The sequence below is a fragment of the Oncorhynchus mykiss genome, chromosome 10, assembly GCF_057628025.1.
Source record: "Oncorhynchus mykiss isolate SJ-2025 chromosome 10, ASM5762802v1, whole genome shotgun sequence".
NCBI classification, from domain to species: Eukaryota; Metazoa; Chordata; class Actinopteri; order Salmoniformes; family Salmonidae; genus Oncorhynchus; species Oncorhynchus mykiss.
In genome coordinates, this window is record NC_143031.1 from 11939467 (window position 1) to 11954258 (window position 14792).

Genomic DNA, 14792 nt, shown 5'->3' on the forward strand with positions numbered 1-14792 from the left:
AAATGTTGACTTCTGAGGTTTAAAAAGGAACAGAGAGACTGTTACTTTTTGTGGTTTCGAACCGGTTCAGAACTTTATTTTGCTGGACGGAACAGTGGAACGATACCAACAAATAAAAAGGTTCTGTTCAGAACGAACCGATTTGAAAATGTAGTTGGGTTCCATCCACTGACACCAACACATCTGACTGAACAACAAACCCACTCTTGTTTTAACGGCTCTGCATTATAAATATTTGAGAAAAATGCATTGTACTGTAGTCTATCTTTTCACAACTGGAGAAGAAATCCAACCAACAGGTCAATCATTGTACATAATGTTTTTTTATTTGATGTAAGTACATTTTCAAAATTCCTATTCTTGTATCTAAAGACATTTCAGGTGAAGTGGTACTGTCTTTAATTCATAACGTTATACACCTGTGGAGAAACATCAGCAGACACAATCCACACTTTTTGTGCTTATCTTTTTTTGCAAGTATTTTTTTTTGGTAATTATTTCAGTTTTCACATGTTCACAATAACAGACTAAATTATCTTCAGTAATTCTTATACCAACATGCTCACAATGTTTCTGACCTTTTTGTAATCAAAAACAACACCAAACAACACTCTGTTTCTATGTGCTGGTCTATCGTGGCTGCTTCAGTCTATTGTGGGTTTCTTTATGGATCACAGATTCAGAAGGGCGTGTAATAAAAACAACATTACAGGACTTGAGTATTCACTTAGAACAAGGGCTCTACCACTGTGTATAACTAGCTAGAAAACAGTCTCAGACAGATCGCTCCAACTGAAATAGAAAATTGCATACTTTAATCTCCCTCTCTTGTAATATATGTTTTTGACGGTAAACAGATCCATCCTCATTTGCATGAATTTCATAATTGATACCTCAAACTGTGTAGGATAGAAGTTTTTTAAATGGCATGGTCTGAATATTCTATTTATTTATTTTTGTTTTGGGACTGAGAAGGGTCTATTTCTGATCATTAATTAATTATCAACTATATTCAAATACAATCCTCTCTGATTGATCTATGATAATGTTACCATATAGTGTGCATTAAGTGAGTATGTACAGGTTTATCTTTTTCAAATAATTTCTTGTTATGTACAATATAATTCAGCCAACATTGTGCAAAAAAGCTCCAGTCTCCATTTGAAGGCCACCGTGTGTCTTGTCATTCTATGCTCTTTTCCAGAACTTGTAAACTAGAGTACTTAGTAAGACTAATCTTTTTGAACTGGGTGTTAGTTTAATCTTTATTTAACTAGGCAAGTCAGTTAAGAACAAATTCTTATTTTCAATAACGGCCTAGGAACAGTGGGTTAACTGCCTTGTTCAGGGGCAGAACAACATATTTTTACCTTGTCAGCTCGGGGATTTGAGCTTGCAACCTTTCAGTTACTAGTCCAACACTCTAACCCCTAGGCTACCTGCCTCTAACCACTAGGCTACCCTGCAGCCCAGTGAAGTGGTAAGTAAGGTGATGTAAGGTGGTGGTAAACAATATACAATCAACTCAAAGGAACATGATGTTTTTTAAAACACTGAACAAAAACTGCACTCAGGTCCTCACTGTCAGTTCAGTGACTCTGGTTGTAACCAACATGTACAGTATTCAGATTGACAAACACACAAAGGAAATGATCCCATATTTACAGATCTGTAAAATGGGCAGCATTCACTTTTACATCGTCATCGTATAACCATCTTTGTTGAGTGTTTAACATGCTGAATAATCCTCTTTATAGGCTCTGCTGTTGTGGAAGTAACACAAAACCACCTTGCAGACTCTCCTGGAACAGGGCTACTCATGTGAGCCTACAAAGTGTGTTACGCTCACTGCATCACCAGGTACAGCATATTACAAACTGGGTGGTTTGAGGCCTGAATTCTGATTGGCTGAAATTGATATGACAAAACATGTATTTTTACTGCTCTAATTACATTGGTAACCAGTTTATAATAGCAATAAGGCTCCTCAGGGGTTTGTGATATATGGCCAAAATACCATGGCTAAGGGCTGTGTCCAGGCACTCCGCGTTGCGTCGTTCATAAGAACAGCCCTTAACCATGGTATATTGGCCATATACCACACCTCCTCGGGCTTTATTGCTTAATTCGACTATGCACAGGCCAGTGTGAGACACCTCCCACTATGATTCTACAGGTATAATGAAAAGAACAACATTAACATCAGTCTGCTGTATTACTCAGACTTTCATTCAGTTCTCACAGGGATGAGAATGTTACAGCTTGTTGATGGATGTCATTATTTACATATAAAATATAGTACATTTTAGGGTTACTTAGAATATGATATTTACATATGAAAGGTTCTGAAGGTATCCTTGTAAACAAATGTAACTGACAACATAAAATACTTTGGAATGAAGTTAGTCCTTTGTAGCTCAGTTGATAAGACATGGTGCTTGTAACACCAGAGTAGTGGGTTTGATTCCCAGGACCACTCATATGTAAAATATATGCACACATGACTGTAAGTTGCTTTGGATATAAGTGTCCGCTCAATGGCATATGGAATATCTTGATAGAAAATGAATCTAAATGGGGAAAACCACATTGTGTACTGTATTAACCTCCAATCCTCTGTTTGGATAGGAGATCTAAACCATACCACTGAATAGTAGTCAAAATGCATGGATGGATTGTCCATGTTCTTTTTAAAGAAAACATATGTTTTGTATAGGAAGTCAACAACTATATTTTATATTTGTGCTGAGTATTTCATTATAATGTATAATTTCCATGAAAGTGATTCTGGAAAATACATAGAATGGGCAGTGCAGGGGCAACTAAAAACATCCTAACAAATAGAGACTGTTTTCGACCGAGACAAATAAATATAATATTGCATCAAATAAAGAAAAATGATGATTTCTGCTTTTGTCTTTTCACTATTTTGGTGTTATTTTAATCAACCCATATCTTTCATGAGATCTGAAACAATTATCACTATTGATCAGAACTGGGTTGAAATACTATTTCAAATAGTTGAATTACTTTCCCATACATTGTAAGTAAGTATTCAGATATAATTTATTTGAAAAGACAAGTAGTTGACAATTTTAATGTATTTGAAAATTGTATTTGAAATAAGTATTTGAAAATCCTCTTAAAATTGTGCATTGAAGATTTGATTATATCTTTCAGTGTTTGATGAGCAGATATATTGAATGGGTTTCATGATATTCATAACATCCCTGTTGTATATCCAAATCCTTTCACGTCATAACGCTTTAAAAACAGACAAAGCCATCTAATAAGCAATAAGCTAAAACTGTGAAGTCACTATGAAAAGTACAACATTCAGTAGCAATGCCTAGTGGAAATTATTGAAAGCTCAACAATTGATCATGCTGTTTAATTAAATATAGATATTTTTTAGGCTGAAGAAACGAGAACATCGTCACCCGTTTGACCTTTGAATCCATCGCTAGAGTGAAAGTATATCCAAAAGAGCGGTTCTGAGGAGAGTGACGAGGTGCCCAACAGCTCACCATCATCTAGTACAGGTTGTTGATGTTGCACATCATAGTTCTGTTGTTCAGTTAGCGTTGAACGTTTTAGCGACTAGCTCTATAGAACTGAAGTGTACTGCAGCAGCAGTTAAATAGACCATGCAGTCTGTATCTGTATCTCACGATAACAAAAGAAGATTTGCAAAGTTTGGCCATATTGTATCAGTTATACTGTATGTAATATTACACAAAATAATGACATTATTATGGAAATGATTAGAAAATGTCTGTGCTTTGTCATTTTTAATTCTCTATTGCGCATTATAAAAAATAATTGCTCACATAACAAACGTGTGTTGTGACTAAATTGCAACATAATATTTAGATGTGGTATACAGTGAAAACAAGAGCAGCATGTCCTCATCAATGACCTACAAGCCTCATCAATTTCTGCAAGGATGTCCCCAACCATGTCTATTACCCTCATCAACGTACCCCAGCACCTAATCATCAATATCTATTGACCAGCATGCCAACAACTACGACAGAAACCATCAACCTGTCATGGGATGTTGAGCAATGCTATCCTGCCTATTCTTTTCTGCACTCAAGTCACACATCCATTGTTAAAATAAGCCCCTGTGCGTGTGTGTGTGTGTGTGTGCGTGTGTGTGTGTGTGTGTGTGTGTGTGTGTGTGTGTGTGTGTGTGTGTTTGTGTGTGTGATTCGGTCTGTGTCTGTGCGTGTGTGTATGTGTGTGTGTGTGTGTGTGTGTGTGTGTGTGTGTGTGTGTGTGTGTGTGTGTGTGTGTGTGTGTGTGTGCATGCACGTGTTAACACCTACGATAACTGTTGTTAACCCCTTTGGGGAAAGCACCTTCTCAGGACTACGCCTCTCTTTTCAGTCCTGTTTCTTGGTTTTTGACTTGTATCTCACTAAAACAAACTCCTCCTTCACGACCCCTTAAGGAACATCTTAATGTGTGTCCATTTCCATCTGAAAGCTGTTTTGATATATCTTTCGGTGTTTTTCAAATTCGCCAACTGACTATGGCTGTATCCATTTTGGGAGGTTAGCCATCAGTTTGATACTTGGGGGAGTTTAAAGAATAGTGGTGAAAAAATCCCATACTTCCTCTGGAGTCTCCTGCGTTCCTGAAAGTGTTGAAATCGAACCAGCTATTCATCCTACCCACTCTGGCAGCAGGTATTTTTAGAAAGAGCATTGTCGGGACAGCATGAATAATTTATCATTCTGATGCACATTTATCTTCGACCTCCGTGCCATCTGAATGCAGCTCCTCCACCAATAACATCATGGGGTCAAAACTCATCAATGTGTGTAACACAATCTCACACACAGACCAATTGTGCTCTTTAGTGCTTTTAAAAGATTGTTGATAAAACTGTGCCATCAGATATATCCTTGGAGAGTAAGCGTTTGAGGAAGAAAGATGTCTTTTGTCCATTGTCATTATTTCATTGAGAACAGCCATCCAGAACCTAAAGCATAAGTTATACAGTAGACGCTCCGAGGCAGTGGTGAACACATACATACATACATACATACATACATACATACACACATACATACAGTGCCTTCAGAAAGTATTCACGCCCCTTGACTTTTTCCAAATGTTGTTGTGTTACAGCCTGAATTCAAAATGGATTAAATGGACACAATACCCCATAATGTCAAAGTGGAATTATTATTATTACATATTAATTGAAAAGCTGAAATGTCTCGAGTCAATAAGTATTCGATCCCTTTGTTATGGCAAGCCTAAATAAACTCAGGAGTAAACATTTTCTTAAAACATCACATAATAAGTTGTATGGACTGTGTGCAATAATAGTGTTTAACATGATTTTGGAATGACTATCTCATCTCTGTACCCCACACACAGAATTATCTGTAAGGTCCCTTAGTTGAGCATTGAATTTCAAACACAGATTCAACCACATACACCAGGGAGGGTTTCCAATGCCTCGTAAAGAATGGCACCTATTGGTAAAAAAAAAAAAGAGACATTGAATATCCCTTTGAGCATGGTGACGTTATTAATTACACTTTGGATGATGTATCAATACACCCAGTCACTACAAAGATACAGGTGTCCTTCCTAACTCAGTTGCCGGAGAGGAAGGAAACTGCTCAGGATTTCAACATGAGGCCGATGGTGACTTTAAAATAGTTAGAGTTTAATGGCTGCGATAGGAGAAAACTGAGGATGGATCAACAACATTGGAGTTACTCCACAAAAATAACTAAATGACCAATTGAAAAGAAGGAAGCCTTTACAGAATAAAAAATATTCCAAAACATGTATCATGTTTGCAATAAGGCACTAAAGTAAAACTGCAAAAAATGTGACAATTTTTTAAACTTTTTGTCTTGAATACAAAGCGTTATGTTTAGTGCAAATCCAACACAACACTGAGAACAATCACTGAGAACTACTCTTAAGAGTTTCAGGATAAAAAAATAAACCGAATGGAGCTAAGCACAGGCAGAATCCTAAAGGAAAACCTGGTTCAGTCTGCTTCCAAAGGACACTGGGAGACAAATTCACCTTTCAGCAGGACAATAACATAAAACACAAGGCCAAATCTACACTGGAGTTGCTTACCAAGAAGACAGTAAATGTTCTTGAGTAGCCGAGTTACAGTTTTGACTTAAATCTGCTTTAAAATCTATGGCAAGACTTGTCTAGCAATGATCAACAACCAACTTGACAGAGTTTGAAGAATGTTGAAAAGAATAACAGGCAAATGTTGCACAATCCAGGTGTGGAAAGCTCTTAGAGACTTACCCAGAAAGACTCACAGCTGTAATCGCTCTTAGAGACTTACCCAGAAAGACTCACAGCTGTAATCGCTCTTAGAGATTTACCCAGAAAGACCCACAGCAGTAATCACTGCCAAAGGTGATTCTAACATGTATTGACTCAGAGGTGTGTATGCTTATTTAAATTAGATATTTCTGTATTTTATTTTCAAAACATGTTTTCACTTTTTCATTATGGGGCATTGTGAGTAGATGGGTGGGAAAATCAATTTATTCCATGTTGAATTCAAGCTGTAACATAACATAATGTGGAATAAGTCAAGGGGTAAGGATACTTTCTGAAGGCACTGTACATATATTAAAACATACATACGTGCAAACAGACATACATACACACATACAATACCTACATACATACAATACATACAGTTAGCTAAACAGTCATGGTTTTATGCTTGTCTTTGTGACTCCTACAGCAGCTAGCCTGGCTCCGTCTTTGTGACTCCTACAGCAGCTAGCCTGGCTCCGTCTCAGAGACGGTACTTTCTCAGCAGCTCCGCCTGCCACATGTACTTCCTCTCCGGGAAGCGTTCAGGGATCTTGATCTTACGAAAGTCCTGGATGCACTTCTCCAGCTCCTCCTCAATGGTCATCTTCTCCTTAGCTGGCCTCTTCTTACAGGTGCTGGTGTCTCGGGAGCTAGTGGTGAGCGTGCGGAGGAGATCACTCTTCCTGCGCTGTTCTGACTGCTGCAGCATCTGCACTGGGCCCTTCTTCAGCGGCCGGTCCAGGGTCTGGACATGGGAGTGGGACTGCCGGTTGACTGGCCCACAGATGACGGTGCCCTGGGGTGAGCTGGCCTCTGACTGGCTCTCAGAGCTGGAGGTGGAGAGCTCGTTGAAGGAGGTGCCGCTCTCGCCCTCTCCGTCACCCTTGTGGTTCTTGCAGCAGCAGTCACAGGGTGGGGAGGACCACCGAGAGGTGCCACCTGGAACACAGAGGGAAGAGACGGTGAGACAAGGTCTAGCAACAAAATACAACACAATAACAAGGTTAATTTGGCGCTGGCAATATGCTGCTGTCACTACATATGGCAAACCTGTGAGCATTACATTTTATCTAAATTGTGTCACCTAAAACATGGATTGTCCTTGGACAAAGAAATGGACTCTAAACAAATAAACACACACCAAAGAAGTGAAGTAATCTCTGACACAGAGGAAGAGGAATAATAGACAAAGAAAGGTCACAGAACAATGTCCCTTCCTGAATGACTTGGTTGCTTTACATAAGAATCAAAGATCCAGGCAATTTTTGTTGAAGTTTTAGTCACAATAGGTGGGTCGGAAAGTCTATAGACTATTTATCTGGAATCTTCTTCAGATGTGTTTGAAGCAGACAGCACACTCACCAGCCCCAGACTCAACCGTGCATTGGTAACTTCCTTTGACACTTGGCTATTGTTTGCATGCAACTTTGTGTGTGTGCTTCAATTGTTCCCCAAAAAATGTAACTCAAAGGAAGTGATGTTATGTAAGAAATTGCTGGTTGTATAGTAGAGCAGTGTTCTCAGCTGTAACGTTTAGGTAGCATAGAAACCAAGGCTTATTTATGTTTCATGGTTACCTCTTAAATAATTCAATAAAGAGGGAGCTATTGCCTAGGAATTTATTTCCAATTTAGCAAGAAGAAGACATCGCCTCTTGAAACACGTTTGCTTTGCACACATTTTCTTTTCATCAAGTTTAACCCAACAGTTTCATTTTATGTACAGCACAGCATTTAACATAAATAAAAAGTATCTACTGGCAAATATATAATTTAGCTTTTATTAATCTAAGCATCAACAGTGGTTTAAGTTTGTTTACTTACTAGCATGACGAGAATCTATTTATACATCCTACATGTAGTCATTTTATACCCCAGTCTTTCCACAAGACCCACCATGAATCACTCACAGTAGGCTATAAATCTATACAGTAATTACAGTCATATAAATACAATATTATTTGCAGTCAGATTTCAGGGAGCTCTGATGTCGTTTTCCAACACTCACTGTCATCTAAGTATAACCAGTGCATAGCTGCACACAGTCGAGTGCTACCTCTGTGGAATAGGGCATGCCATCAAATCTTGTGACAGAAATGGAGCGAAACGCCCTCAGTCACAGCCACTCCGGCAGCCACACAAAAACTCCATGGCTGCCTGCCCTAAGGGCCCTGGTCGAAAGTAGTTCACTACATAGGGAATAGGGTGCCATTTGGCATGCAGCCTGTAATTACCACTGACAGCACAACACATCTTCCCCTACTCACTGGAGGACTGTGAATACTAGGCTGACATCTGACATGAGGGTTGGGTTCTTTCTAATGTGTTTATGTGCCGGGGAGGGAAGGCAACAGACATCTCTTGTGTTTATGTGCCAGGGAGGGAAGGCAACAGACATCTCTTGTGTTTATGTGCCAGGGAGGGAAGGCAACAGACATCTCTTGTGTTTATGTGCCAGGGAGGGAAGGCAACAGACATCTCTTGTGTTTATGTGCCAGGGAGGGAAGGCAACAGACATCTCTTGTGTTTATGTGCCAGGGAGGGAAGGCAACAGACATCTCTTGTGTTTATGTGCCAGGGAGGGAAGGCAACAGACATCTCTTGTGTTTATGTGCCAGGGAGGGAAGAACACAGACATCTCTTGTGTTTATGTGCCAGAGAGGGAAGGCAACCAACCTGGACCCAGGGGTAAACGTAAATCCAGGACACTCCAATTAGTATGATACAGTATTCTAAGTTTTGTATGGTATGTATTCATTTGTGGATGTCCATCATCAATTTCGTATGATAAACTCAGCAAAAAAATAAACGTTCCTTTTTAGGACCCTGTCTTTCAAAGATAATTCGTAAAAATCCAAATAACTTCACAGATCTTCATTGTAAAGGGTTTAAACACTGTTTCCCATGCTTGTTCAATGAACCATAAACAATTCATGAACATGCACCTGTGGAATGGTCGTTAAGACACTAACAGCTTACAGACGGTAGGCAATTAAGGTCATAGTTATGAAAACTTAGGACACTAAAGAGGCCTTTCTACTGACTTTGAAAAACACCAAAAGAAAGGTGCCCAGGGTCCCTCCTCATTTGTGTGAATGTGCCTTAGGCATGCTGCAAGGAGGCATGAGGACTGCAGATGTGGCCAGGGCAATAAATTGCAATGTCCGTACTATGAGATGCCTAAGACAGCGCTACAGGGAGACAGGACGGACAGCCGTCCTCGCAGTGGCAGACCACGTCTAACAACACCTGCACAGGATCGGTACATCCGAACATCACACCTGCTGGACAGGTACAGGATGGCAACAACAACTGCCCGAGTTACGCCAGGAACGCACAATCCCTCCATCAGTGCTCAGACGGTCCGCAACAGGCTGAGAGAGGCTGAACTGAGGGCTTGTAGGCCAGACAGGACTGGCAAAAAATGCTCTTCACTGACGAGTCGCTGTTTTGTCTCACCAGGGGTGATGGTGGGATTTGCATTTATCGTCAAAGGAATGAGCATTACACCGAGGCCTGTATTCTGGAGTGGGATCAATTTGGAGGTGGAAGGTCCGTTATGGTCTGGGGCGGTGTGTCACAGCATCATTGGACTGAGCTTGTTGTTATTGCAGGCAATCTCAACGATGTGCGTTACAAGGAAGACATCCTCCTCCCTCATATGGTACCCTTCCTGCAGGCTCATCCTGATATGACCCTCCAGCATGACAATACCACCAGCCATTCTGCTCGTTCGATGCGTGATTTCCTGCAAGACAGGTATGTCAGTGAAGAGCCCGGATCTCAATCCCATTGAGCACGTCTGGGACCTGTTGGATCGGAGGGTGAGGGCTAGGGCCATTCGCCCCAGAAATGTCCGGGAACTTGCAGGTGCCTTGGTGGAAGAGTGGGGTAACATCTCACAGCAAGAACTGGCAAATCTGGTGCAGTCCATGAGGAGGAGATGCACTGCAGTACTTAATGCAGCTGGTGGCCACACCAGATACTGACTGTTTCTTTTGATTTTGACCGCCCCCCTTTGTTCAGGGACATATTATTCAATTTCTGTTAGTCACATGTCTGTGGAACTTGTTCAGTTTATGTCTCAGTTGTTGAATCTTGTTATGTTCATGCAAATATTTACACATGTTAAGTTTGCTGAAAATAAACACAGTTGACAGTGAAAGGACGTTTCTTTTTTTGCTGAGATGATATTACAAATTACAATTCATATGGTATGTAAAAAATTGTAATTTGTACAATATCTTACAAATTTGCAGAACGTATGATATGTTACAAATTCCAATTTGTTGTGGCTAACATTACCTAGGTGGCTAATGCTAACTTTAGCTAGGTGGCTAACGTTAGCTAGGCTAGGGGTTAGGGGTTTAAGGTTAGGGTTAGGGGAAGGGTTAGCTAACATGCTAAGTAGCTGCAAAGTAGCTAATAAGTAGAAAGTAGTGACAAAGTTGCTAATTAAGTCAAATGCTGAAGTTGTCTGTGATGAGATTGGAACAAGCCGAACCATCCTACTTTAGTTTTTGTCTTAAGTAACTTTGTACAAATCTGTCGTTCTGCCCCTGAACAGGCAGTTAACTCACTGTTCCTAGGCCGTCATTGAAAATAAGAATTTGTTCTTAACTGACTTTCCTAGTTAAATAAAGGTTAAAATAATTTATTTTTTTAACCATACACAAACGTATAAACGTAACATATCATTTAGTGTCCTGGATTTACATGTACTATGTCTATGAGACTAATTGTGTCACTCAGCATGCATAGGGACTTTTGATCGATGAGCTGGTGCCTCAAAATTGGTGTTGATAAAAATGGGCCCTGACTATACAGAACGGCTAAATCCGCTAGTCAATTTTCATGTCCAAATAAAATTAACAGCTACACCAAAACAGTATTGAAAAATGTTAGACTTGGTCAGGGTTGGGTAGGTTACTTTCTAAGTGTAATCCGTTACAGTTACTAGTTCTCTGTCCAAAATTGTAATCAGCCACGTAACTTTTGGATTACCCAAATTCAGTAACATCAACTGATTACATTCCGTTATTTTTAGATTACTTTCCCCTTAAGAGGCATTACAAGAAAACAAAAATGTATGTTACCAAATTAATGACATCTATTGCAGGATAAATCAATGTTAAAGTTAACAAATCTGGCCATATATGGATGTTAAATTTTACTTCTTCTAACCCATCGCTTTCTACTACATATAATAATACAATTAAATTATATCTTTACATTAAAAACCAAAGTCGATCAGAATTCCAGTCACTGCAATAAATGTTATACCCCTTGATCTTCAAGAATAGGACTTGGAAATATGGAAGTATAGACTAGCCAAATTGTTTTACCTGAGCATGACCCCAAAACTAAGGACTTATTAGCCAGCCCTACTATGTTTAATATTTAGTTGTCATGGAGGACTGATTGGGTTCATTGACTCCAGTTGAAAAGAAATGCTGCGCTCATGGAATGGCATGCTTTCAGCACTACTGAAATGTGCTATTTTTAATTTTTATTTGTTATTTTTATTTCACCTTTATTTAACCAGGTAGGCTAGTTGAGAACAAGTTCTCATTTGCAACTGCTACCTGGCCAAGATAAAGCATAGCAGTGTGAACAGACAACAACACAGAGTTACACATGGAGTAAACAATAAACAATAAACAAGTCAATAACACAGTAGAAAAAAAATAATCTATATACATTGTGTGCAAAAGGCATGAGGAGTTAGGCAATAAATAGGCCATAGGAGAGAATAATTACAATTTAGCAGATTAACACTGGAGTGATAAATGAGCAGATGAACATGTGCAGGTAGAGATACTGGTGTGCAAAAGAGCAGAAAAATCAATAAAATAAAAACAGTATGGGGATGAGGTAGGTAAATTGGGTGGGCTATTTACAGATGGACTATGTACAGCTGCAGCGATCGGTTAGCTGCTCAGATAGCAGATTTTTTAAGTTGGTGAGGGAGATAAAAGTCTCCAACTTCAGAGATTTTTGCAACTCGTTCCAGTTGCAGGCAGCAGAGAACTGGAAGGAAAGGCGGCCAAATTAGGTTTTGGCTTTAGGGATGATCAGTGAGATGCTCTTGCTGTGTAGAGTATTGGAAGCTATTTTGTAGATGACATCGCCGAAGTCGAGGATCGGTAGGATAGTCAGTTTTACAAGGGTAAGTTTTGCGGCGTGAGTGAAGGAGGCTTTGTTGCGAAATAGAAAGCCGACTCTAGATTTGATTTTGGATTGGAGATGTTTGATATGAGTCTGGAAGGAGAGTTTGCAGTCTAGCCAGACACCTAGGTACTTATAGATGTCCACATATTCTAGGTCGGAACCATCCAGGGTGGTGATGCTAGCCGGGCGTGCGGGTGCAGGTAGCGAACGGTTGAAAAGCATGCATTTGGTGGTACTTGTTACTTATTTACTTGTGAAAAATGAATGCCACATGCTGCATTTGCTATAGGCCTATTGTTTACCTTGTTGTTGGTGACACTGATATCTTGATAATATGCAGCTGTATAAAGGGCAAATCCATTGATGAAACAATAACAACATGGTTGCCCCTCCTCTGTTTACGTAAAAAGCTGAGGGATGGACTTGGAGAAACTTATCCACTCTCAGATGAATAGAAAGAGCTATGGATGCAAGGACTAATCATCCATGATATAACAAGTATTGTTTTAACCATGTTATGAGGGTATACAGTGTTTGTTTACATTTACAATGTTTACAAACATTGGAGAAAGACAAGCTTATATTTTGGGTTCTCATGGAGTGTGACTTTCTGGACATTCTGGATATATATAATTTATAAGTTCAAAAATTGATGTAGCAACTACAGATTGTCCCTTTAAGTCTATCAAAAGTGTGTGAGTTTGAGCATGTGTCCGTTAGGCCTATGGATATGTATTTATCAGCATCAATTAGATTGAGCAATAAAAGCCTATGTTATTCCATAGGCTTGGATCGGCACTATGCACCTGTTGCGAGAGCACATTTTTCACTGGCTGTCCACTGGTTTAAAAAAAAATGATTGATAGGCAGCTTAAACTTCTTGAATTCAACCATTATTGGGTTCAAATACACATTAAGAATTGTGAACAGCCATCCACAACAACCACAATCCGTAAGGCGCAAATAGCAAACATCAATACGCTATGTAGATATCAATAATAAGTCATATCCGTATCACCGTAGACTACACCACTGCTGTCATCCTTACCTCCAAGCATTTATTCAAGGTGGAAGACAGCAGTCGCACCATTTGAAAACATAGCTTGGACTGTAGCTTACAAAAAACTATTCGTGCTCTTTTCTCACGATTGATCAGATATATTTGGTGTGTCATAGTGGTCTCTGACATCATAGTGGTCTCTGACATCATAGTGGTCTCTGACATCATAGTGGTCTCTGACTTGTGGTCAGACTCACTCAGGTGGAACAAACTTAAACTTGTGTCTTTTTCAATTCTGATTTTAATGTCATTGACAAAACAGAGAAGTGTCAAATATATTTTATTTTTTGCAAACATCCTTTCTGATTTTAAAAGTAATCTTCAAGGTAATCATCTAGTTTTTCAAAATATATATATATATATTTGTAATTTAATGGATTACAGTTACCATTTTTTTGTAATCCCTTACATGTAACAGATTACATGTATCTGTTACTCCCCAACCCTGGACTTGGTTGTGGGGACAGTAGTTAGGAACTGTACTGCTATTATTTTCTTACAATCTGTTAGGTAAATGACCTGGTGTTGACAGACACCTTGGACACCTTTTACAGTGTTTAAAACACATGGCATGGTCCTATATACTCTTCTCTCACATTCACATCTGGAATGATCACCTGTTTGTCTACGATAATTGAAATTCTTATAATTATGATAATGTCCTTTTAGTGTAAGAGCTGTTTGAAAATGCCGCCTAAAATTTTTGCCTGTTTTGGTGGGATGGAATTTTGGCCTGACATCATCAGGCAGTAATTTTTTACTATTTTTGTTTCTAGTTGACCATTTTGAAAACAATCACAGTAAGGTACTTAATTGTTACACAGAAATGATTTGATATTGAGATCAAATTGGCTGCATAGGACCTTTAATAATGGTTGTGAGTGACAACCTGAGATAAAAATATTACAGACATGACATGACAATGAACTCTAATTCTCTACACTAAAACGGTCAAGAGATTACATTGAAGATGTTTCTGCTCATCACAGGAGGTTAGTAGAAAACATATTAGTGGCTCGGGCTCTGACAGCTCTATTCACATCATAAACCACTGGATCAGTGCAGATGAAGGGGAGGAGACAGGTTAAAAAAGTTTTTGTTAAGCCTTGATACAATTGAGACATGAATTGTGTATGTGTGCCATTCAGAGCGTGAATGGGCAAAACAAAATATTTAAGTGCCTTTGTATGGTACTGGTACAGTATGGTACTGTAGTAGGTGCCAGGCACAGCGGTTTG

At 39.3% G+C, this 14792-nt stretch overlaps 1 protein-coding gene across 1 annotated transcript in view; it reads right to left on the minus strand.

The window, feature by feature from the left end:
• Window positions 1–304: 304 nt before the first annotated feature.
• The window catches only part of kctd16b (potassium channel tetramerization domain containing 16b), an 81160-nt gene continuing 66672 nt past the window's right edge, over window positions 305–14792 (minus strand). Inside the window, exon 2 of the mRNA XM_021617459.3 lies at window positions 305–7263. Coding sequence (XP_021473134.2) covers window positions 6806–7263 — 458 coding nt within the window. The 3' untranslated portion in view covers window positions 305–6805. The remainder of the gene's footprint in view (window positions 7264–14792) is intronic.